General features: G+C 46.8%; 1 protein-coding gene across 7 annotated transcripts in view; it reads left to right on the plus strand.

Annotated features, from left to right (window-relative positions):
* LOC144108019 (uncharacterized) overlaps positions 1-7533 on the plus strand; it is a 58655-nt gene extending 51122 nt beyond the window's left edge. For all 7 annotated transcript variants that reach the window (XM_077641281.1, XM_077641283.1, XM_077641284.1 and 4 more), the window contains 2 exons: positions 2846-3129; positions 4287-7533. In XM_077641281.1, coding sequence (XP_077497407.1) covers positions 2846-3129; positions 4287-4715 — 713 coding nt within the window. In that variant the 3' untranslated portion in view covers positions 4716-7533. The remainder of the gene's footprint in view (positions 1-2845; positions 3130-4286) is intronic.
* The last annotated feature ends 18028 nt before the right edge of the window (positions 7534-25561 follow it).

Below are 25561 nucleotides of genomic sequence, written 5' to 3' on the forward strand. Positions count from 1 at the left end.
CTCAGTATGTATACCGCAGTTTCACCACACGTCTACGTCGCATGCAGAACGAAAACAGCGCAGTAACAGGGACAAGAAAGAAGACGGGACAGGCGCTACCTAACAATGAAAGGTTTATTGAAGGTTTATTCCTTTTCAATAAGCCTTCAGTTGCTGTTGTTGTCTTGCTAGTCAGCGCCTGTGCCGTCTTCTTTCTTGTCCCTGTTCCTGCGCTGTTTAGGTTCAATTATTTACCAACTCGCTCAACTCGCCATTTTTCTTAGTCGCTTATTTAACAAAAATAATTATAGTGCTTTCAATAAATTTTTTTCCCATCGAGAATGTATATTGATCCGGCTTTAGGTAAACGTTGCGCCAGGAACGGCAACTTGACAAGCGCCCACCACTTCCCATGCTTGGCGACAGTACGCTTGCAAGAAAAACAAAACATTTTTTTTCATCGACATACGCAAATTAAAATGTCAATCTTTCGCAACATAAACGCAGCAAAAAAAAATCAAAACGCGTCACTGAACTAACAACGCATATGGCTGTTGTACTACTCGTTTGGTAAATTTTGAAAGGTGTACGCTACTATGTTACCAATATTTAGAAACTTCGATGGGGTAACTGACTATTTTTCTATACAGTACGTTGCTCAAAGTGTTATTAGATTTCATTTTCTTTATTACGACCGTTTAGAAGCTTCAATGCCGTAGTTGTCTTTTTTTTACACAATTAGTTCAAAGTGTTATTAGATTCCGTTTCCTTTACAACGGCCACAGTATGCTACGGCATTTTAATATGAAGGGGACAATTCGCGAAGGAAAAGTCGATTGACAATTATTTTCTGTTTGAAGGCAACTGTTAACTTTTAATTGTGGAGATTGGTAGGCTCTTTATAGAATTTAAAAAAAAAAGCTTAGTGAAGGTTGTATATGGCAAGTTATAATGGTGTCCCAGAGGTGTTTATGCCAAACAATTATTTTAGAAATTTGTATGCGTCTTTGTGCCCCAAACGAAGAGATAATAATTAAGCTGTGGTCAGTAAAAAGAGCTGTACATAAATATTTGTACTTGGAATTGCAACTACAGCTTTTTACCGGACATTATGCCAATTACGCCACACGACTAAGCTGACATATATTTATTATATTTATACAAAGGTGTTATTAAACAGAACTACAATAATTCTGCTATTTGTTAACCTCTTCTTGTAGTCCTCCACAGATTACACTTGTCGAAAAGTTTGCTGTAATGTTGATCATATTTAAATAGGACAGCTGTGGTCACTTTCGTGCCTATTATTACTTTATGTGCTGAAGACTCCTTAAGTTTTATGGGCGAAGTGCATGCTTTGTTTTCAAATATATGGGTGCCTAAAGAGGCTTAAATATGTTGCTGTATCCTCATGACATAGTTCCGCTTGAAACAAGTGGGCCCTGAAAAGCGTCTGGCCGCACACCTCTAATATAGGTTTTAAGGCAGTGATGTAGCATGATTGTAAATCATTGCCACGAACTGCTGGCGATAAATAAAATATAACTCTTTAATTTCAGATATGCGGAAAAATTCGCCAGATTTCACGATTTTTAACAAAGGTGTTCGCACGAATACAGCTAACGACTTTAGAGAAATCGGCCGAGAGACCAAGCGCGATCATATTATTCAGAATAGGATAGCCTAGTTTTTTTTTGGTGAACTAAAAAATAAGTAAATTTGTCGATCAATTTCTTTTCCCAAACTTCGCCGCAACATAATTGTGTGTTTACAAAATAATGTGAGGAGATAAACTTAATTTTTTTCTAATTCCTTGCGAACCAATGACAGTACAAATGCAGGAATATAATTTCTTCCATCCTTAGCATCGGTGCATCACCGTGTTTGAACAACGTGGTTCATATGACTTTTGCCATATCCTTTTTTGTATGTACGGTTCTCAGCAGACGTGAGAAGGGCATATGAAACAGGCAAACAATATTTCAAGGATATCTGATATACAGAATTTTCATACCTTTAAGCGTCACAAATGAAACTACAAATATTAGACAATAAAAAATTAATTGCACGTCAGGCTCTGTTTCTGCAATAATGAAAGCAATAGATCGGTATCGGACAAGCATAAATGCCGAATTCCTCTTCATCTCATCGTCGCATTTTCCCTTCTTTTGAATTCGGACCAAATAATGAGCCGCTGGCACAATCTTCAGTCCAGGAACTAATCTTTTACGTTCATTGCCGAACATTTCTTGCACATCCATCGACTAAGTTACAATATCCACCAACAGACTTCCACTGTTCTGAACAATCTCATTTCCGGTCTCTTCGCTGTCCTTTTTCCTTCTCTTCATCGTTACTCATCCATTTATCTACAGTGTACTATTTCCGGCCTCTTCCTCGCCGGCCTCTGGTCTAGCGACAGCAATAGGCGAGGCATTCAGGGCGGCCAGCACCCTTCTTATTTTCATTTTGAAGCGTTAGCCGAGAAAGCGAAGTTTCCCGGGCAAAAAGGTATTCCTCGTCGTAGTGTCCGCGCAGTTGAGCATTACCGCAAAGAGTCCACGGAGGCGCGGCTGCATGATCATCCCATGCCCATAGCCCGTGCCTTGGACCCGGCGCCAACTTTCCGAAAGGAAATAGAGTGAACGTTCTCTAGACATATGTGTAGAAAAGGGGCGGAATAGGGGGAGCAGAGACTACGCGCAGGTATTCCGAACGGTTTGTATCTTTATGTGCGTTATCATTATCACATGCGAGCAAGCGTCGATTTTCCGGATCACCAGTTGTGTAAACGTAACACTATTCTTGGCCTGAATAAACGCAATCACATATCCACCTCCTCAGCTGTACCTCTGTGTCTGTGCAGTGCTGAGGGTGGTGTACTCGCGCGACAGCGAATCCCACGTGGCGGCGGTTTGGAAGCTGTGCGAGCTGCTGGAGGCTGAGCTGGGCATGAGCGTGGTGTGGGACGAAGCGGCTGCAGGTCCCGCCCACGTGACGCACGACTGGGCGATGGCCATGGCGCAACTGCCCTGCCCTCTCTTCAACCCTGAGGCCGTCCAAGCAGAGGGCAGCTTGACCGCCGAGAAGATTCTGGTGCTCGAGTCGGATGGGGCGCTGCTCAAGCACCAAGCATACCGACGGCATAAGGTGTGCACCTTCAGTTGCAGGGAATGGGTTCATAGATTTTTGCGAGCCGAAGAAACACTGCAGGTGAGGTCGGGTGGGTTTCGGACCAGATCGGAGTATTGGTTGTCCCTAAATACTGCCTCGATTGAAGTGCAGACGCCATGATGGTGATCAATTAAGTTCGTTATCATTCGTGTAATCGACACTTAGCCATGACAAATAACAGAAGTGAGGGTCTGGATATTGCGGAAGGCTGAAAGTTCCAGGAAAGCCACATATGCTTTGCTTGCCCCGACATTGTCTAGTTTTCCCCTGCTTTCATTTTATTACAACTTGCATCATCATGATCAGCTTTATTACGCCCACTGCAGGACAAAGGCCTCTCCCATATCTCTCCAATTAAACCTGTTCTTTGACAGCTACGCCCACCTTATACCTGCAAACTTCTTAATCTCATCCGCCCACCTAACTTTCTGCCGCCAATTGCTATGCTTGCCGTCTCTTGGAATCCACTCCGTTACCCTTAATGAACATCGCTTATCTTGCCTTTGCATTAAATGACCTGCCCAAGTCCATTTCTCTGCTTGGTTTCGACTAGGATGCCTTTGTAACCCTCGTTTGCTCCCGCACCCACTCCGCCCTCTTCCCGTCTCTTAAAGTCGTACCTATCATTTTTCTTCCCCATAGCTGGCTGCGTTGTCCTCAATTTAAGCTTAACCCTTTCCGTTATCCTCAACATTTCTTGGCCGTAGGTGAGTACCGGCAAGATACGACTGTTAAGCTTTTGTGTTCATATCGGAGCTTGTGGCCAAGTGCTAAAACGGCGGGTCTGGTCACCAAGGCCAGACTGCACGCCATCTGTTCAGTGCAAAAGGTTCAGTTTTCCCCTCATTCAAATTAAACGCAATATATTAAACGCACTTGGGCTAATTGTGCGGCTTGCTGAATGCTCTTGTGCTCTGTCCTTCACTTTGCACAAGAACGCACCTCTTCGTGCCCGTTCAAGGCGACTGTTTTGCCAAATGCGCTGTCTTCTATAAAACTGGCCCTCCCTCCCCAGCGTTACCGTTGATGAAAAGCCAAGCCTTTCTGACATCATGTACAGAAGGTATTGTATGTGTGCGCTAAAGATGACGAAAGCCAGGCATGCCAAGCAATGGTGGTTTCCTTCCTTGCAGGACATTGGCACGGTGAGCGAAAGCAATGTAGACGAGCTCTACCACACGACATACGCGGCTCTGCTGTCCAACCAGGCGCAGGCGCTGGGCGACTACTGCCACATCATGGTGGCCCGCCTGCCCTATACAACGCTGCCCGGCCGCCTGGACCTGGTGCCTGAGAAGCGGTACCTGCTGCCGCAGCATTTGCGGCCGCTCCTAGCCGCGCTCCTGCACGGCACGGCGCTGCCCCAGAGTCGCGTGGACACTGCTCTTAGCTCGCACGCGTGTCGCCGTTTCGGCGACGCACTCGCACATGCCGCCAACCTTCACGAGAACACAGGCTTCGACGCGGACAGCCTGTGCGGGCGACTGCAGTCCATGCTTCACGAGCCATGGCGACAAGGGGCGGAACATCGTGCTCGAGGCTGCGGAGACGCAGGACGCTGATTTTCGGCGGTTACTCGAACCTTTGTGTGTGTGTGCGGTGACAAGCAGCGGATAATTTTTTACGCCCAGGGGCGGTGACTGGAGCACGGATCTCTGTGTGTGACAACTATAGCCACACATCTTTACCACTAACAGACTCGAAGACAGCCTAAGTGGACCTTCCTTCAGGATGTCATAAGGACTTGGTAGTGTGCTCATGACGAGAGTATACCGTAAAGCCTGAAGTCCTGTTTTGCAAAGCCGTATACTGGCTTTAACAGATCTGTATTGCTCTTACACAGAGTATTTCGGGTTGAGATTTTGTCGACTGGGGAGAAGCAATGTCTCTTTTTTCGTTTTTTTTTTAGCTGCAAGACAGGCACTCTTGTGGAAATGGCGATGGCCATTTAAAAAATCTCCTGTTTATGCTCAATATTCACAGTCACTTTTTTATGCTCAATATTCACGGTCACGGTGCTCAATATTCACGGTCACGCCAGCAGTGCGGGTTACTACTTCCCAAATTACGAACTGTGTCAGTGCCTGCCGTTTTGGAATCGATAATTTGTGCACTGTCAATGTCTTAATGACAACCTTCTGCATCGAAAAATTCGCGCATATTCTTTCAACAGTCAGCCAGAAAATCATCTCGTTTTGGGGCGGGGAGGGGAGGGGGGGCGAAGAACTTGTGTTCCTTTGACAAGACGATTTCTTAACCCCTCAACGCCCAGCGTATCAAATGTGGCACAGTGCGCAAAAATGTGAATGATTTTCTTTTCCATTCACGTAACTACAATAATTGCTAGCATACCTCAAGAAATGGTCTTCTGCAACATTTCTATCTACGCTAGCCCTCAATGCAATCTACCACCGAAGCAGACGGCCTGCTAAAGGATTTTTTTCGTGCGAAAGCTAACCCTAACAGCACAACAGAGTAAAATTCATGTGGCCCTAATGCTGAATTCACAAATAACGAAGCATATTTGAATATTGGACATGATTTAAGCGTATGCGCTTTTGCGCACAGTAGACATTCAGAGACTATGAAAATTAACTAGATTTTATCCTAGTGTAATTATAGTTTATTAATCTCCAAGCTTTTTCCATTTCTGCTTTCAAGGGGCCAGCAGTGACGAAATCCTGGAAGTACACGGCTTAATCCAACGCCTTCAATGCCTGTGTTTAACAGGGTAAAGAGCGAATAATACACGTTATGTTCATTGCCTCTTCTAAATGTTTTGACTATATGCCCAAATGAAACAGTGATTTCGTTTGTTCAACTTTTCTCTGCACCTAATGCGCAAAAACTCGCCACTCAAGTGCTTCAGTGGGGAAAAACATGTCACTGCCAAGAATGAGACCAAGACAATGAGTTTTACATCCGGTGCTCATCTTCCCAGTTCTTCTACGTTCCTCGAGGCTCATAACCAGGACGCCATAATCATTCGAATAACTCCATTCTTGTGTGTTTTGCTCTGTTGAGAAACAGAAGATGCTTCACATCTCTCATGCTGTGATCGTTCAGTATCTGGTGGTTTACATGAGCCCGACAAAAGTCGGGTTAAGTAGGCTGTCGGGCAGAAAACCGGTTGTCGGGCTCATGTATACGCTAGGGGGTCGAGCTATCGATCTGGGCCAGCCCGACTGCAAAGGGTGGGTTGACTCGGCCCGGCTCGGTTGGAAGGAGCATGTATACGCTGCCGCGTCGGCTTATCGCCTCCTCTCCTGCCTCATCTCTAGTCTGGCGGCGCTGCGCAAGCCAGGCCGCCCCTCCCCCTCTTCTAGCATCCGCGCGTGGTTTGCCTGCTCGACTCTAGGGGTAGCGGCGATCACTGCCCGACAGAAAACGAGTCCATATAAACGCAGTCGCGTCGGGCTGGTCAGCCCGACATCTGGCGCGCCCTACTCGACTCGCCGCTGTCGGACTCATGTAAATAAGGCTTATGATACGGCGTTAACTTAGAACCAACACCCAACTTCATTTTAAAACACAGTGTGTAGAAAAATAGGCGCACAAATTCAGGTTCAAATTTATAATAAAAAAATTAGGGTTTCGCTTGCTTTATGCGCGTTTGGTGCCAGTTAATTCAGCTGAGTGTATTAGTAAGATATGGAAGTTACACAAATCATGCATTAATTTATTTGCGAATTTTCTTTTTCTTCATCACAGGTTGGAAATATCTGATCGCTTTCAAGTAATTAGAGATCATAACTTCTAAATATTATTTAGTGAGTCCATTCCTTCTGGCAGTGAGAATAATCATTTGTTTCTGAGTGACTTATTCTCGTGAAAAATTTGATCTCAAAGAATATGCGCCTAGCGACAGGTGGTTTGTACGCTGTACTCAAAACAGCTATGGTCTGCTATCAAATACTACTACACCTCCGCATCCATTTAACAACTTAAAAGCACCTGACGAAGTCACAGAAATGTAAAAACACATGTTCGTGCCTTATTTATTTCCTGATATGAGTTCGCTTTTTATCCAAACCTTTTTTTAATCGTGTAAAATTGTTATGCATCTTTTTTATTCTATGGTTGTATCTGCCTATATGCTTCTCTACATATATTTCTCTCGCTTTTAAGCATGATCGTTCCATTTGTGCGTGGCGTGTGTGATAGTCGACACCCTTTTAAATTATATCATAATTCACTGCTTGCCTGAAGAACTCCTTGTTGAACATATCAAGGCACTCACTCCATCAATGTGCTTTAACACCAGCTTTCTGTCGCTTTTTGCATTGTAACAAAGAATAACAAATCATGATTAAAGCGATTTCACCTTTTCTAGCACTAAATGTGTTCTGTTCAAACTGTGGTAAAATTATTCATCGAATAGGCGTTGCAAATGGTTGTATGTTCAATCCGATCGATATCTATGTTACCATTTGCTGAAAAGCTTTTCGCTTGAAGGATGTGTTTTTGTAGAAATATCTGCAGAGAACATCTCACTCGCTACACGTTTTTTTTTAATGCCTGCGCTTATGAAAGGCCTCTGCAAACTATAGAGCTACTAGCAAGGCACATGTGCAATAAGGGGCGTGCGAAGTTATTCAAGATGACTGGCTTTAGGGTCATCAGTGTCATCTCCAAGCTGGGCCTTGCCACGTTATTGCAAATCTGTTCTTAGCCGAGCTAAAGCGCCTCGACACTTTAATTCTTAAAGACCTGGCAGACGGATTACCGTTCAACACTTGCCAGATCGTTATATTTTATTCGATCCTCGCCCATTTTCGTGAGAAGCCCACTAAGTTAGCGTACGCAACTTCGGTTATTGTGGACAACAAATTCAGCAATTTTAAAAACTTGCGCAGGCCCTTAAATCTGTTTGTAATCATAACCTCTAATTGATTACTGTATGCATCGCAGTGCGCACAGGCTGCGTTCGCATCGCGTGGAAGCCACGTGGTGTCCACTGTTTCGCCCCGGGTCACTGAGGGCGCCTGACATGGCACGCCAGAGTCACTTCTTGACACTCATTTAGACCAACTTAACTCACACAATCTGAAGGCAAGCAGGCTTCTGGCTAGTGAGACTTAAAATCAAATTTCACTGTGCTTTGTTAACAGAAAATTGACTTTTCTCTGCATCCCAGGGCATGCACATAATTAGCCACCGGCGCCGGTCCTGCACAGCGCCAGTTACCCGGCTCTCGAATGGTCCTGTGGCCGGTGGGGGAACTCACCTGTCACTTTCCGAAGAGCTATAACTCTGCATGAATATGTAAATCTGCAACCGGCGCAAAATCCCGAACAGTGTTTATGATTAGCACAGCGTACCCGGGTTCGAACCCGACCGCGGCGGTTGCGTTTTTATGGGAGAAAAACGCTAAGACGCCCGTGTGCTGTGCGATGTCAGTGCACGTTAAAGAATCCCAGGTGGTCGAAATTATTCCGGAGCCCTCCACTACGGTACCTCATTCTTTCTTTCTTCTTTGACTCCCTCTTTTATCCCTTCCCTTACGGCGCGGTTCAAGTGTCCGCCGATATATGAGACATATACTGCGTCATTTCCTTTCCACACAAAAACCAATTATTAGCGCAGCGTAGCTTCAACCTTTTTCCAGACTAGGCAGAAGCGGCGTCTCCCCATTAAAATGTTCCAGTTAGTAGGCGCATATAAATAATCAAAATGCATAGTCATATTATGTGGGAGAAACACGAAAATCCAGAAGCATTTCTTGTGTCTTCCGAGCGGTTTTAGAATCATTTTCGTATAGTTCTCAGATGATTTCGGTATGATGTGTACGACGTCAAACGGAGTCCGTAAGAAGGCTAGGATTCGACGGCGCACCATATGGTTAGGGTGAATGAAGCATGGCAGGTAAAACGTCCAGAATTCTCTCTTGTGAACATGGGTTCTGTATAAAACCCGAAACGGCAATTGTTTTTATTTGACTTTAGTCACGGAGTTTGCATGAATTTCGACTTTCGCATAATTGGTCCGTGCGGTAAACATGGACGTCGTATGCTCATTATGGTTTCCGTAGGAGTTATACGGAAACATAAGAAATTGTGAAAATTTTCATATCAAAACTTTTAATGAGGCTCCTTTATTATATGTCGCTTTCGAGACAACATGTGTGCTTCTGTGTCTTAACCGACCTCGGCGCTTTATTAGGAGAATTTCACCCGCAAACGAGAGATAACCGAACCCCCGGGTATTGGGATTAAAATCTTAGTTAGCAAGTACCTGGCCTGTTGGGAAAACAAACTATTGAACATTGCGAGCAGCGGACACTGAAATCACTAAGGGCAGTGTCCCCGGCAGCCAGGGCAGCTGCGTGAGCGCTGTACGGTCAGCTGAAGAAGGTGAACCCCTTCTGGTGATCTATTCTGACAGCCCCTTTCAGTATACGTCATAATCAATACTGCCATGGCACAAAGGATGGATATATGACAAGCTGAAGGCAGAGAGAAAACGAAATAGAGATGCTGATGATGATGATGATGATGATGATGATGAGTTTATATGGCGCAAGGGCAGCTTTGACCAAAGAGCGCCTTGGCACAAGGTAGTTTTCATTGCACAAGGTGGGGTCAAAGACCCATTTCCCAAGTATTTCATCCTGAATAAGCCAAGCACCAGACCGGAGAAATCTTGTACCCATTGTATCACCGGTGGGTACCCGACGGCACAGGGGATCGAACCCCGCACCTCCTGCATGCGCGGCGGATGCTCAAACCACTAGGCCACCGCTGTGGTCGAAACAGAGATGAGGAACTAATGGGGCGCGCAGTCACGCAAGGCATGCGGATGTTTCTGTATTTTTATCACGTGATCTCTTAATGCAAAATTCGCATGGCAACACACACCACAAACTAAAGGAAGGGTGTGTTCAGCTTCGTTTCAATGAACGACCTGCACGGTCCAGCTGCTCTGTTTTCTGCCGGCAATGATTCCAGTGGCGATTCTATTCCCGATCGCTAAATGGCGCTAGCGTTAGTGCCGATTGCGAATAGTGAGCAGTGTTGGAGCATACCCGGCTACAGACCTGAAGCGGGTCACAAGTGCCCTGCGAGAAGCACCGGTTAAAATGACAAGCTTTCTTATGTAATAGCATAGCTAGTCTCGTTAATTGGTGTGTTCATGTAAACTCTAAACACGAGCTAGCACACTTAAGATGGGAGTACAATGGGAGTAAGCTGTCCTCTAGCACACTCCCTTTATTGGTCAGGGCGTGTTTGCCAAGGCCTGCAGTAGCTTTTCATCAATGAAGATACGGAATACTTACGAATAGCAGTGGAAACAAATTACCTCTTGAAAACATGTTGAGTTCTTGCAGTTACAAAGATTTTGAGCTAGATTTCATTCCCCTCACTTTGCTAACCTGGACTTCCGGTGCCACGTTTAAAAGCCTCCTCCCATTCCTAACTGCATCAAGTTACTAGTACGTTTTGCAACGGGAATATTCCTTCATTGCAGAGAGCAAGCACTCCGTATATATAGGGATAGAAATCTATTCCGGGGCTCAAAGAGCATACCTTTCCCTTGAAAGCGAGTGCGCTACAGGAACGCTTAGTACCTTTTTACGCCCATACAGGCTTATTCGTGTTTAGAGTGTAGGAGGTGGCGGCCAAGTGCTACACCAGGTTAGTGAAATCCTGTTCCGGCGAGGTGGGGTAAGCTCTGGTGTTCTGGTCAATCCCGGCTTGTCAGTACTGCTCAGGAGGAAAGAATTTAACGAGTGTATCTTACCGGTACTCCCCTATGGGACAGAAGAGATGAGGCTACCGAAAAGATTGCTTAAATTGAGGACCGCGCAACGAGCTATGGGAAGCAAATTGATAATGTACGTTGAGACAGGAAGAGGAGAGAGTTGGTCAGGAAAGGTAACGTGAGCTAAGGCATCTCAGTCAAATTCAAGAAAACCTGGAATGAACATGTAATTAGAACTCAAGACAACCGATGGTTGCTAAGGGCAACGGAGTCGATTCAAAGAGAGGGCAAGTGTAGTAGGGGGTCAGGTGGGACAAAGAGATTAAGAAGTTCGCGGAAACGGCAGTTACAGCAGGCGTAATAATGGGTTAATTGGAATGATATGGGAGTCATTGGTCCTTCAATGAGTGTAGTTAGGCTGCTGGTGATTGATGAGTTTCGTGAAGACAGCATGAAGAGACTTCTCCAACTCTTGACTGCGGCCCGTCGGCACAGTAAGCTATGTCTGCTGCAGAGGGCATTCATTTCAAGATTTGGCGGATAGCGTGAGCCTGTTTCGGTGCAACGCTGTAACCCGGAAGGAGCCATACCTTTGGCACAGCTGCAGCCCAGCACACGAAGGGGGGTTTCAGATTGTCGCCAGTCACGGCACGCGTCGGCTGATCCGCCGAGCGGCAAGCGACCCGTGCACGGCCGCGGCGTGGCCTAAGGCGACCCATTTCGAACAGCTGCTCCTAGGCTACACCGCTACGGCGCTGGGTCTCCCAAGGAAACAGCAGAGCGTTCTTTGCGGCCGCTGCGCCGCCATGATTACCACCGTGGCTACCAGCAAAAGCGCACAGCGCTAGTGACCTCATCTGAAACACCCCTTAGCGTCCGTCTTGGAATATGTCACAATAAAACACACAGATCCCTCTTCAAGTTGTTATTCAATACTAGCAACAGTTTACAGGGTGAAAACCTCGAAAAAGCGGTGGTTACGAGTTCAAGCCCCGGACCAACAAGAATTTTTCCTCAACTATACGGGGTGTCTGTAGAAGGTGTGAAGCTTTCCTAAGCAGCGAAACTATTTTGCTTGGGATAATGTTTATGGGTAAATATTTTCTGTATTCAAGTCTACTGCGCATTGGGGGATTGATACAAATTCACTGAAGGAAAAAATTTTAGCGTGTTTTGGTCAATATTACCCGCCTTATTTTCATGTGAAAACAGCGAGCATGGTGATTCTCCTACGGTTCGAGTCTACTTCAGCCACTGCTCTGAAAATGCATTGCTTACAAAGGCACACTGTTTGCTTGTGAGGAAAGCGCATAAGAACTGCTCGTGTTAGACCATAGAGTGGCCAGGACGCAGCCATAACTTCCACTTAGTTTTTTATACAACATTAAGTGAACCCAAACACAAACTGCACTACTGCACTATGTGTCACGACTGTAGCGAAAATACTTTCAGCAGATCTTAGCTCTCAGTCAGTGATCACAAATACCACTGCGTGAGTACCACTAGCGTCCCATTTACGCAGTAAATGACATCACGTATACCTCACCGCTAGAGTGTCAGGTATCTTTTTCCCGCATACCGAGCGACTTGCCATATAAGAGCAGGAAAAATATTTCCCAGGAATAGAGACGAAACAAAATAAAAAGCACAGTGCCGCCAGTTACCAAAAGGATTCCAATAGGCAGAAGCTTTTTCCCTTGGCCTGGTACTCGCATTCTCATGGAGTGAACTGCTTAGAAAGTTGGTCCTTGGAAATATTTGGAATCATAAGGAAAGGCAAAATGAAAAGAAGGAATTGCGCATAAGTATGCAGCCCTGCTGTGTGCAAGTAAGCACAAAAAAATTGCTCTGGTTTAGCTCTGGTTAAATCTAGACTGACGCGATAGCTACATCTGGACGAAAAGAACTAGCTGAGTCGAACTGCACAGTCAGTCTTTCGCCGCTCCGTTTCGCTGGGCGTTCCTTGTTCATCTTCGTCCCACTTGATACGGCACATGCGCACAGCTGTTGCAGCTGTTGCGCGCCGCGCCGCGCCGCCGACGGCAGCAGCAGCTGTTCCGCACCTCGTGACCAGCCCTCGGGACGAACGGCCACACCACGTGATCAACCCACGTGACCAACGGCACCGCCACGGAGCTCAAGTGACGTGCCACGCCGAAGGTTTGGTTTATGGTTCGTGGGGCTTTAACGTCCCAAAGCGACTCAGGCTATGAGGGACGCCGTAGTGAAGGTCTCCGGAAATTTCGACCACATGGGGTTCTTTAACGTGCACTGACACCGCACAGCACACGGGCCTCTAGAATTTTGCCTCCATTAAAATTCGACCGCCATGGCCGGGATCGAACCCGCGTCTTTCGGGCCAGCAGCCGAGCGCCATAACCACTCAGCCACCACGGCGGCTCACGCCGACGGGTCGAAGCGGTGGCGTAGTGTAGCTATCGCTACAAAAACTACTCTGGTAGGCGCTGTACACGAACCACAAACGGAAGGGACGGCTAAGTGAGCTCAGTGTCGAGTTCATCCTCTCTATCCGATGCTATATATTTGCTGCAACCGGTGAGCATATGGCGGCATTTATAATAGTCATTTTTAGAAGACAGCACCTTGCGGTCACAGACGGGACGATTTAAGGTGAATTAAAAGGCCTGAAGGCTGTGCGTTGCACTCGACGCCTGCCGGAAATTCGCCCGATGACCGGAATTGAGCGGCTTCGCGGAGCCAGCCCTGGTACGATGGATGAACGATCCTGTCAGCAGAGAACGTGGCGGCGAGACGCACTCGTGCGAGCGAAGAAGCAGCAGCGTGCGGGGAGTCACAGGCCACCTGCACGTGGTGACAGCAAGTGCACAGGGGCGAGTCGTTGCCGGAGTCTAAATGGACTAGCGCTGGTGTCACGCAGTTCGATACCCCCCCCCCCCCCCCCCCCCCCCCCCCTGTGGCTGACGGGGGCGCGATTCGAGTGTCATGCGTGAAGGCCGCTGGCTTGGCGGTTGTGCCACTCCCGGGTTGAGCCATGTGACGGAAATTGGTGAAGTTTCGAGCACTGACCTCCTTGCACGGATGCGATACGCGAAGGTTCGCGCCCGACCTTGGTGGAGACGGCAGAGGGCCCTGCGGCGATGATGACAGCAGCGACAGCAAGACGACCTCTTCCCAGAATTGGAGCCCCGGGGAGGGCGTCGCCACCTCGGGGCTGAACCGCGGACTTTAGTGGTGGCCATTGTGCTTGAATGGTATTCAAAAGGATAAGAAAAAAAGGGGCGCGGGATTTTTTATTCGGATGATGATGTCAACGAATAAATTTCGGCCTGTAACACGATGCTTGACTGGGAAGCTCCTTTCATGTGCTGGCAGATAGAAAGAACGTATGGTAAAGTATTAGTTTGTGCTCTTGGCACCGCCAAGTCAACGTTCGTATCAATTATACTACGTACCCTGCAGCTAGGGTTTTATTCGGTGTGGCAGCTCGTATAAAAGAGCGAAATTGTTTATACTGTGGTATAATGCTCTATGAGAAGTGCGCATGAGCTTCGGTAACAAGTTAGCGCAACATAGGACGAGCACGAGAGATGCAGACAGGACGACGCACTTTGAACATCTCTCGTGTTCGTCCCATGCTGGGTAAACCTGTTACCGAATAAAATGCACCTACTAGACCAGCTACAAGAAAATACGAATGACAATGTGTTACGGCACGTGAAGGGTTATTAACACACCGCGTAACCGAAGTGTGACTTCAGAAAAAACACATCATTGTTGCCATGTACTTTTTTTCCCCAAGATGACCTAAGTAGCGGCTGTGATCGTAGGACCATGCTCACTAACGTTTAATTTTTCTAGTAGCCCAGGTACAGAGTTCAGCCTCTAAGAACATTGCTTGTTAAAGTCATTAATACTTCCTGTCCTCTCGCTGTGCTCGACGCTCATGGCGCCACCAAATTGTCAGCTGACCGATGGAAGAGTAAACTTTTGCTTCCCGTTTAACCTTTTCATTATAACAGCATTAAAAATGGCTGTTACTCTGGCTCTGTTAGCAATGCCTTTGTTCGGCCGCCTCACTGCGCCTACCCTCCATAAGGCAGCCGTTTCGTTTTATGGACCTCTATCTACGGCGCGGCGGCTGCTTCCAATAAAAGACCGTGAAGGTCGCTTCTGTTGACACCGGATAAGATGCGCTGGAAACTGCATGCTTGCTGTGGCATGCTTCCTGCTTGCTTGCTGTTGCAAGGCCTCGTTGATTTGGCCTTGAGTGCCTGGCTAGGCTTGCGGAAAAGCAAACTGTCCATTTTTTTAAAAACTAGAGTGCGTTTTTTCATTATAACCTGCACTATATCACGCTTTGTATGTCGTGAAACAAATCAGTATCTTTATTTCAACATCGAAGATGCTAGGAGGGCACCCAAAACGCTAATGACTGGCTTTACAGAAGGCTACCCCCATGTAATGGGGGTATAAATTAAAGTGGATCATCATCACTATCATTGCCTTCCGGGGCCAAAGCCTCTCCCATATCCCTACAATTAAGCCTGTTCCTTGCCAGCTCCGGCTACTTTATCCCTAAAACATTTCTTACGTCATCCCTCCACCTTACTTTCTGTCATTTCCTTCTGCGCTTGCCTTGTCCTAGAGACCTTAGGGACCAGCGGTTATCTTGCGTTCGCATTTCATGCCCTGCCTAAAAGTCCATTTCTTCTTATTGATTTCGAATAGGATGCCACTAACCTACGTTTGTTCAATTACCCACTCTGCCTTCTTCCTAACCCTTAGCGTTACACCTATCATTTTCATTTGGACAGCCCGCTGCGTTGTCCTCAATTTAACTTCAACTGTTTTCTTAAGTCTTCACGTCTCTGTCGCGTAGGTGAGGGCCGGTAAGATAGAGCTGTTACAGGGAGCCTGCGCTGCCCAGGTGGCACTGCAGTCGTTCCATTCGGCGACCAAAACTGCTGCCCGTCGGCCGCTTGAGCCGCTGCAAACGTGACAGCACATTCTTAATGCTTATCAGCTATGCATGCTATCAGCTCGTTTGGCTGATAGCATTCGTTGCCTAGCTTCTCTCGGCACAACCCAGATAGCTGACGCACGGCACGTATGGCTCCGACAGAGTGCGGAAGCACGTGCCGATAAGCGCTAGAGGGTAATACGGAAAAGCACTGCATGGGTGCACCAACTGTTCTTTGCTTCTCTTGCTAGGCTGTATGTTACCGAGCTGCAATCAAAACGGCAATCTTTCGCGCAGGTTCTCGTGAGGACTGCAGTCAAGCAAAGTCATTATGACTTAGAGCACCTACCAAATTCACTCCACCTTATTCTTTTTCACGTAGTTACTTCAATCTCGTGGCACGAATCTGTGATCAATGCCTGCCTTAAGCGGATGCAGTTCTTTAGCACTGCAACGCTTCGCTACCTGTCAGAAATTGCTGTTTCGTTTCGGGAATGTGGTACGTTACTCGAACATGTTCAAACATTTTTAAACTGGAACCATCTTCCCCCTTCAACATTATACGAACATGTTGAGCATGTTCAACATGCTAAACATGTTTAAGTAATGTCGAAGGGGTAAGATGGCTACAGTTAAGATGCGGTGTATGAACGAGTCAGCAAAAAATGTGGGGTTAAACTGAATTATGCCAATTTTGCGCATATCATTTAGGCGTTAGGATACATACATGGATGACATGAGCAATTCATCAGGCTCTGTTTCGCGCGTTAATAGCGGTGATAAGCCAAGGTTGGATTTCATGGCAGATACTGCCAGTATGATGAAAGTTGGACCAAATGAAACGTGCTGATCTCTTCCGAATTTTTCTGTCTAGTTCGCAAGAACCCCTTCATGTTGATGTGCCTCGACGTCAGATGGCATCAAACTCGCGCTTAACAAAGTTGTAAATATTACTTTTGTAGCGCTGTCAAGCAATGAATGCATGGCCACCTCAAAGGTTACCAACTTCATCCAGAAAGCGGCAAACTGAATGAGCTTCAACTTTACAACAACATCAAAAATTTCTCCCGAATCCCTAGACTGAGGGAATGCTACCGCGAAGGCCTCAAAATTCGACCCCCGGTCCGAAACTTCCTTCTATTACCCACTAGACACCACCTCCGCAGCGCGACAAGTGTCTTGATTTTTATATAAAAGCGGTGCACAAGGAGATCCTCTCGCATTTTGGTAAGCGCATCTCTTACCGACCTAATGTGACGATACACGAGCGCAAGCATGGCAGCCTCTCAGCAATCGATCGAATATTTTAATTACGGCCGATAATATTGCACCAACATAGGTTATAGATGAAAAGGAATAACTTGAAGAAGCCCAAAGACAATGAAACGGTTCCACATTTTACGAGGCTCTCCCTACTGACCTCACGCCAGAATGCAAAAGCAAGCTTTCTGAAACTGTTAGTAGTCTGTCGAAAAAGAAGAAATTTGATGACAAGAACGCAAACACACTTATTCCGCTACTTCATGACCACGCCGTTTTGTATACCCTTCCGAAAATTATAAAGCACACGATCAGAAAACTCAATTGTATCCGTTATTGGAAACTTTGCTGAAAACATCTCCACCTCTGTCGACAGGCTGATTAGGGTTATCCCTCTCTTAGACCACTGCTATGCTAAGGACACCACACTTTTTCTGAGAGCGAAATTCCTAATTTAATCATTACCTATAATTTTCTTCTGGTCCCTGTACACCAACATATCGCATGCTGATGGCATCAAAGCAGTCGTTAATGCTTACGAGTGCTTAAAATGTGAAAAACCTACTCGCAGCAACACGCGTGCAGTGCTGCTAAAACTGATATTCGAGCTAAACAATTTAGAACCTGAACCGCGCCGTAAGGGAAGAGATAAAGGAGGGAGTGAAAGAAGAAAGGAAGAAAGAGGTGCCGTAGTGGAGGGCTCCGGAATAATGTGTACCACCTGGGGATCTTTAACATGCACTGACATCGCACAGCACACGGGTGCCTTAGCGTTTTGCCTCCATAAAACGCAGCCGCCGTGGTCGGGTTAGAACCCGGGGAGAATGTATACGCAAAAGTTAAAACAAAGAGTGAAGACCAGTTTTGCTTTGTTTCATGAGTCTTGATTCGTTGTGCGCGCTGGGTTTTAAGGTCGGCGATATCCGAGAAATTGGCGCAACTTCCCACGCTTGAACCCTGGCTAATAATAATAATAATAATTGGTTTTTGGTAAAAGGAAATGGCGCAGTAACGCTGGCTGTGAAAAGCCGCAATTAGAGAATGCGCTTAAAGACACCGAGCGGAGATTTGCAACTTGTTTTGCTCTGTCTTCTTTCTTTCTTGTTTCCTGCTGCTTCCACCCTGTTTTGTGGCGCCTGTTCCTGCTGTTTGATTTTGTTTTCTTTTCACTGCCAGCAACTCTTCTGACAACGACGTAGCAACGGGCCAATGCCTGCCCCACAATCTCACTCCGCAATCACCGTGCTCTTCACCTTATCCGCATCACAATCTCAGCGTGCTTCCGTTAAATGGCTTCCTCGTGAGTTGTAGTAGCACCGAGGTTTTCGATCAGATATCACACATGTGCAATGATTTCAAGGATTGAGAAGAGAGGGAACTGAAGCGCAGGCAGGGAGCGGCATGTTGAAATGGGGAAGAAAGGATGGTAGAGGGGAAGGGAGTAGGTTGCTTTGCATTGCGACTGCGTTAGCGCCAGTACACATTATATAGAAGGCTACAGAATGGAACGAACCAGGGTTGTAGAACAGGAAATTGCGCTCGTCATCCCGCAATTTGGGGTTCAGATAATAGGAAGCGATGCCACCCGTGCTTCCCAATTTCGAAAGGAACCCTCGGTACCTGTCTAACGTCTATCTCCTGGCCCTGTAGTACCAACGGCTACACGGAAAGTGGTGTGTGCGTGTGCGCGAGGAATGCTGAAGTTTGTTGCATTTCCCAGAGTTTGAGAGCCAATGTTTCCGCCCACATCCGCAATCCGCAATCGCTGAAAGCCAAGTGGCGTCGTTAGGGCCAGAGTTGGCGGTGGCTGCTCGGGCACCAATAAAGACAAGACCAACGCAGCTTCTTCAGCGCGGTGAATAGAGCTTGTTGTGTTGGGTTTTATGGCACATAGGCAACTGAGGCCATAATGCGCCAAGAACAAGGTATTGGAAAAATCTTTTGTTGAATATTATGGAAATGTAAAAATCATCTCCGGTGTAGAGGCCCTAAAACCTTGATACTACCTAGTGAACACATACACAGATTGTAGAATTGGCTTCTACTAAAAGCTTTAAAGAGGGCTGGGTAACCTCAGTAGCTTTCCTTGGCTGTCCAAGGGTATCGAGGCTCCCAACCAATCAATATAAAAGCCTCAGCCTTGCTCTCAGGCATGAGAAAGTGGCTGAGGTGTACTAAGATTCAAACATACCAGTGGGTAAAAAATTTAAAGTCTATTGAGAAATCCCGTTTCATTAAGAAAGCTAAAAACACGTGATATATCAACAATTGCATCATGTCCTAAAAGCAGTGCGAGAAGAAAAAGAATGGATTCGTTATAAAACTGAGTAAAGTGCTTTTTCCTTACTTTTCCAGCTTCGCACAAGAAATAAAAATGCGGTTAACCGCAACTTCATGTCCACATTTTTCGTAGACAGGTTTATATTTATTTATTTCTTCTCTATTGTTCTCTATTATTCTCTTGAGGGAGTAGGACAGCACTCTCGACTTGCAGGTGGTTACAGCTACCAGATTGACCAGGGCTATAATCCGAGAATAATCCCGCTAGAAATTGAGGCCTTGTTTGGTGGACTGGCCCCTTCCTGGGGCCACGCATGACGCATCGGCAAAGTCCTGAAGTCTGAGTCCTGGCGACATGTGAGGTTGTACCAAGACTGTCTCAGAGGTCTCATCCAGGACGAGTGTGGCAGCCGTGGAGAAGTTAGGAAATTACAGGACTACAAGAGGCTCGCAGCCCAAAGCACAGAGTTTCTGTGGCAGCGAGCACGCCTCACTCTCCCTGTTAGGAGCAAAGAAAAAAGCGTCGATCAAAGCCAAGTCACAGTGCTTGGAGGCGCCAGTCTTGCAGAGGACATCAAGAATATTCTGCAGAAAGGCCCCAAGTACTCCTGTGAACCGACTACTACCCGGCCTCGGTTGCTGGCCATGGTTAGGGAGGTGGCTGACCGGTCGCGCACGGATTACAAGGAACGCCTCATCGGAGACGGTGTGGATTGCATCATCAAAAACGTGAGTCACAACAAGAAACTACGTCCGCTCCTCATAAAAGTCACGAAATTTCTGCAAGACAACAACCTCACTGTGATGCCGTCAGACAAAAAAGGCGGATTTATTGTCATGCCAATTGATGTTTTTAATGAGAAAGCATTGTCTGCCATAGCAAAAAAAAATCAAGATCGTAAAGTCTCGAGAAGCAAGAAAGAAATCAGCTGCGACACGTATGTTAAAAGAATGCCATCTGGAATCATTAGCAAGAAAAGTGGAAAAAGCAAAATATAGATGCCTTGAAATGTTCTTCACTGGCAAAACTCATAAGCCTGAATTCCCGCTACAAACAATAGTCTCACAAGAAGGCACCTGCCAGGAATACCTTGGACATTATCTTCGAGACAGCTTGAACTGCTTGACTAGAGCTGACCGGTTCCAAGTGAGCGGCTCGTTGTAAGCAGTTGAAGACCTACGCAAGGGTTCGCAAGGTGCTGCGACGGCCTTTTCGTTTGACGCAGAGGACCGTTTTACTCTTTTCCACATGAAGTAATATTCGCAGCTGTGCTGCAAAGAATAGACGAGATCGGCGTCGTCAGCTTTCAGAATGCAACCGGAATAACACAAGACAAGTTCATCAGCCTACTTGAGCTTTACCTGCAGTCCACAGTAGTGTCCTACAATGACCAATTCCTGTTACAAAAATCGAGAATATGTATTGGTTCGTCCGTCGCCCCATTGCTCTCAGATATTTACTTGACCGCCATGGATAGGACTGTTCAAGAACATCTGCATGACAAGCACATCATCAAGATCTGCCGTTATGTGGACGATTTCCTAATTGTGTTAGACAGTGCAGCGGTCGTCGACATGCCTCAAGCCGTAAAGGACATCGTCGGGGTGTTCAAAGCCCCGCCTGGTGGAATGAACTTCACGTGGGAAATGCCAAAAGAGAACAGGATCCAATTTCTAGATCTGATGCTGGTTTTTAGCGGCGAGCGTGTGTGTTGGTCATATAACATTAGGTCGAAAAAAGGTTTGCTCCCCTTCGACAGTGCGCATTCTAAACTTGTCAAGCGGGCAGTCGTAACTGGTGCACTTAATGCGGCACTAACAAAGAGTTGTGAACACATGACAGATTCTAGCTTCGACAACCAGGTTCAACGCCTTCTTTTGGCTGGCTACTCACCTTTCCTTTTATCAGGCATCTGCGAACTCCACAAAGTAAAGCTAGGAGAATCAGGGAAAAAGCCCAAGGAAAAGAAACGTTTTGCCGTCCTTCCATACATCCATAAACTGTCGCACAATGTCAAAAAGGTTGCAGCAAGGTATGATGTTAACTTTTTTTTTTCTGCCCCGTGTAAGTTGACTAAGATATGCCCGTTGGTTGACCGGAGAAAACAGGCGACCTGCACAGTAAATCATTCGAATCAGTATACCGAATGTCGCTCCGGTGTAGTTTATCAGATCCCCTCACGTGCGGTAAAGTATACATCGGCCGGACCGGACGCTGCTTCAATGACAGAGCAAATGAACACCTCCTCAACGAAAAAAACAAGTCTGGGAGCCACATGGCAGTTCATTGTAATCAACCCCGCCACGAATGTCGGCCTGTGTTATCCGCCACTAAGTTTCTGGCAACAGCAAGCAGTAAAATAGAGAGGGAGGTTATTGAGGGATTTTTGATTGAAAAGGCTCGGGACATGTGCATCAGCAGCCCTTCTGTCGGTCTATTGGAAAAAGAAATGTCCATCTTAGAACTGGCGCGGTTCTTGCGTTTTAACCGCAACTAGACATCCTGGCAAACAGTTTCTCGCACCTCACCTCATTGTTTTTATTTGCTCTTAGTTATTTTGCCGTGTTGTTTGTTGACCTTAAGAGGATCGTTTCACCTTTGTATTTTAAACGCTTTAATGGTGTTTTTAACGTCCTAAATGTTTCTCCGTTGTTCGTTTTTTGTATGATTTTAACTTTTTGCCGTGTTATTTGTTTGCGTCGGTTCCTTTTTTTTCGTTTTCGCGTTTATCCTCCTGACTGTGCCTATTGCCTATAAAGTTTTCATTCTTTTTTATTCATACCCTGATTGTACACCCCCTTTTCATCGCCATGTCGCCTGTCATCGTCGCGTTTCATTTACTCGTTATTGCTTCTGGCACCGCTGATGTTAATGGCAGAGGCACAATCGCGATTTAGTAGTGCTTTTGCATGTTACTGTTTGCACGTGTCAAGAGTGCCTTTTCACTGTGTAATGATCGCCATAGTGTGAGGCGCTTCTTCGCAGTTTCCACTGGTTGATAGTGTACCACGTGGTCCATGTGAATGGTATCAATTGTGCTGGTTTTTATGACGCAATAGAAGTTGGTAGTCAGCGCCCGTCCTTTGTTTCGTGTTTCTTCTCGTCCTCGTTCTGTTGCGCTGTGTCAATCTGTGTCGTAGAAAGTATGCACCAACTAGCCCACACTATAATCCTCTTAGGACGTATTTCTCTATCCTGTTGTATTATCTTGATCATATCCATCAAGTTGTTCCTAACGATGGCTTGAGTGTGGCTTGTGTATTTATGAGCGAACTCCCAGGCGCCTGCAGAAGAACACTTTGTTGTGTCCTGCAATAACGAAACATTTTGATCCCAAAGTCTATGGGAGCCGCCCTCACTGTGTGAAAGTGTCCGATAACTTCCACATCGTGTGGGCCTCTCAGAAGAATCCTTCCCGAGAGGCATGGGAGGCAGCCCTGCTCAACTCCTCGAGGCTGGTGTCTCAAAGGGGTCTAGTCCAACAGGCGCGAGTAGCGGCCTCGTCCAGTGTGGTCCCGGACTAAGGACTCCAAGTACGTAAACGGCCATTTTAAAGAGAAAGCTTTACTGGGCGCAGGTTGAGCAGTTTCGCTTAATTCCTGGAGAGCCGTGCTGCGCATGTGTGAGGAGCAGTGACGACACACAGCGCATTTCCCTCTCTCGCTTCCTAGTCACAACTGCTTATGCGCCACTAGTAGCACCGAGCCACAGGTGTTCCGCCGCTGCGCAGCGCCGCGCCTTCCCTCAAAATGCAACTTTCAATTTTCAGTTTTCTCTTTCTTCTGTCTCTCCCTCCTTTTCCCTTCCTTTACGGTGCGGTTCTGCTGTCCACCGAGATATGTGACACGGTTACTGGGCTTTGCGCGCTCGCCGCGCCATCTGGCATCATGTCATACCGCGCGGCTCGCCGCCGCCGTTTGGTATGACGTCACACAGCGTTCCTCGTCGTTGCGCTCGCCAGCTGCGTCGCATGCCTGATAACATGCCAGAGGATTGAAAAGGTGAGCTCACGTGCGCCGCAACCACAGTTTCGTCGTCTTTAATACAACAACATGCCTAGACAATCATACTAACCTGGACTTGCAATCAAGGTTAACCAAGGCTAATCATGCGATGCCTTAGCTTTCGCTTCGTATATCCTGGCATAGCCGAGCTAAGCCACTGCCAGTTTTCTCTCTCGCAAGTTCCCTAATCACTACTGCGCATGCGCCACTAGTAGCACCGAGCCACAGGTGTTCCGCCGTTGCGCAGCGCCACGCCTTTCCTCAAAATAATAATAATAATTGTTTTTTGGGGGGGAAATGAAATGGCGCTGTATCTGTCTCATATATCGGCGGACACCTGCACCGCGCAGTAAGGGAAGGGATAAAGGAGGGAGTTAAAGAAGAAAGGTAGAAAGAGGTGCCGTAGTGGAGGGCTCCGGAATCATTTCGACCACCTGGGGATCTGTAACGTGCACTGACATCGCACAGAACACGGGCGCCTTAGCGTTTTGCCTCCATAAAAACGCAGCCGCCGCGGTCGGGTTCGAACCCGGGAACTCCGGATCAGTAGCTGAGTGCCCTAACCACCGCGGCGGTTTTCCTCAATATCCAACTTTCAATTTTCAGTTTTCTCTTTCCTCTGTCCCTTTCTCCTTTATCCCTTCCTTTACGGAGCGGTAGGGGTGGCTACCGAGATATGTGAGATGGTTACTATGCCATTTCCTTTCTTCAAAAACAAAAAAAAAACAAGTGAGCCCACGGCGTTCATTGAGTTCATTGGCGTTGACAACTTTGCAAAGACTGTTCATTTTCATGAAAGTAAAGGCGCACAACCGACTCCGTGGGTCAGTGGAGACCTCAATCTCGCTTTCGCTTTGTATATCCTAGATGAGCTGGGCTAATCCACATTAATTCTTTGTCCTGCAAACTGTCTTCTCTGGATAAAGTTTTCACCACCACCATCCATCCATCATGGTGTGGCAGTCTCCAAGCAAAATGGGAGAGTTACTACCCGTTTCCAGCGTTTATACCGTCATCTAAAAAAACTTAGCCGAATCGGTGGTAGGGCCAATTTTTTACGTACACTAGCTACACTAGTGCAGCGAGTGTAGCATGGGTTCATTTTTTACCAGTTTAGAAAAAGTGTAGCTCCGCCCACCTACACGAACGTATTTCTTTTACGCGTAGCATAGCACGATAACTACACTTTCTACACCGCTTTCATTGGAGGTGTAGGCTAGCAAACGAAAAAAGAAGATGTGCGTTTCAAATGCACAACGCCATTTTGTAGCTGTAAATGTCGCGAGCTTTTCCAGCACAGCCTCGCAAGTCTGTGAAGTTCGTCCGCCTGGACGATGGCAGCGTTATGGCGGTGCACCCACTAGACGGACAGCGGCAACCTTACCTTCTACGAATATAAAAACTGCTTACACGTCTGAATGCACGTATTTTAGTCTGCCGAACGCTACTTCGCGTTTAGGTAAGCCGCGTTCGTTCCGTTGGCATCGGCGCTGAGCGACCCACGTGAAAAAAATCTGTCACGTTCATGGTCATCTACGTATCTGTATATATTAGTGCGAAGCTCCATACGCTTACAGTACCGTATTTGACGTCAGTGTATTACTACGGCGCCGCCTCAAAGCGGTCGGTAAGGCCGCTGGCTGAGAGCCGAGGAACAACCATCGAAAATCGCACCTCACATGCCGCGGAACGTGGGCTTCAACGTGGCACAGAACGCTGTTTCCCTAGTCACGACAGAAGCATGGAGGCTTTGTTTATCGCACGAGGAACTCGTCGCCGACCCTCTTTCCGACGATGAACTTAATGTGCAAGAAATTTAGCGACAATTGTGTGATGTGCTCCATGCATCGGCTAAGCAGATGATACAACTTGGTATGTTGGGCTCCATTTGAGAGGAAACAAAAATGCCCATTGTCTTTATTCACTTAATAAACGCCACGCAAAAACGCTTTGCAGTATATATTTCTCTACTTCATCTTGTAATATATTACGACGACCCAAACATTCACAGCTTGTCGTCTGCTCCTGAGGACGGCGACCTCGGTATCAGGCTATTGGCTGACGCTCGTGCAGGCGATTGCAGCGCCTTTAGATCATAGCTTTAGCCCCACACTCCACACGCCGAAACGAGCGTGCACGAAGTGTAGCTCAGTGTAGGTTAAAAAAATAGCCCAAGAGTCCACTCGGAGTTGGCACATTTCGCGCGCCTTTATTCTAACA

The sequence above is a fragment of the Amblyomma americanum genome, chromosome 10 (assembly GCF_052857255.1).
Source record: "Amblyomma americanum isolate KBUSLIRL-KWMA chromosome 10, ASM5285725v1, whole genome shotgun sequence".
NCBI classification, from domain to species: domain Eukaryota; kingdom Metazoa; phylum Arthropoda; class Arachnida; order Ixodida; family Ixodidae; genus Amblyomma; species Amblyomma americanum.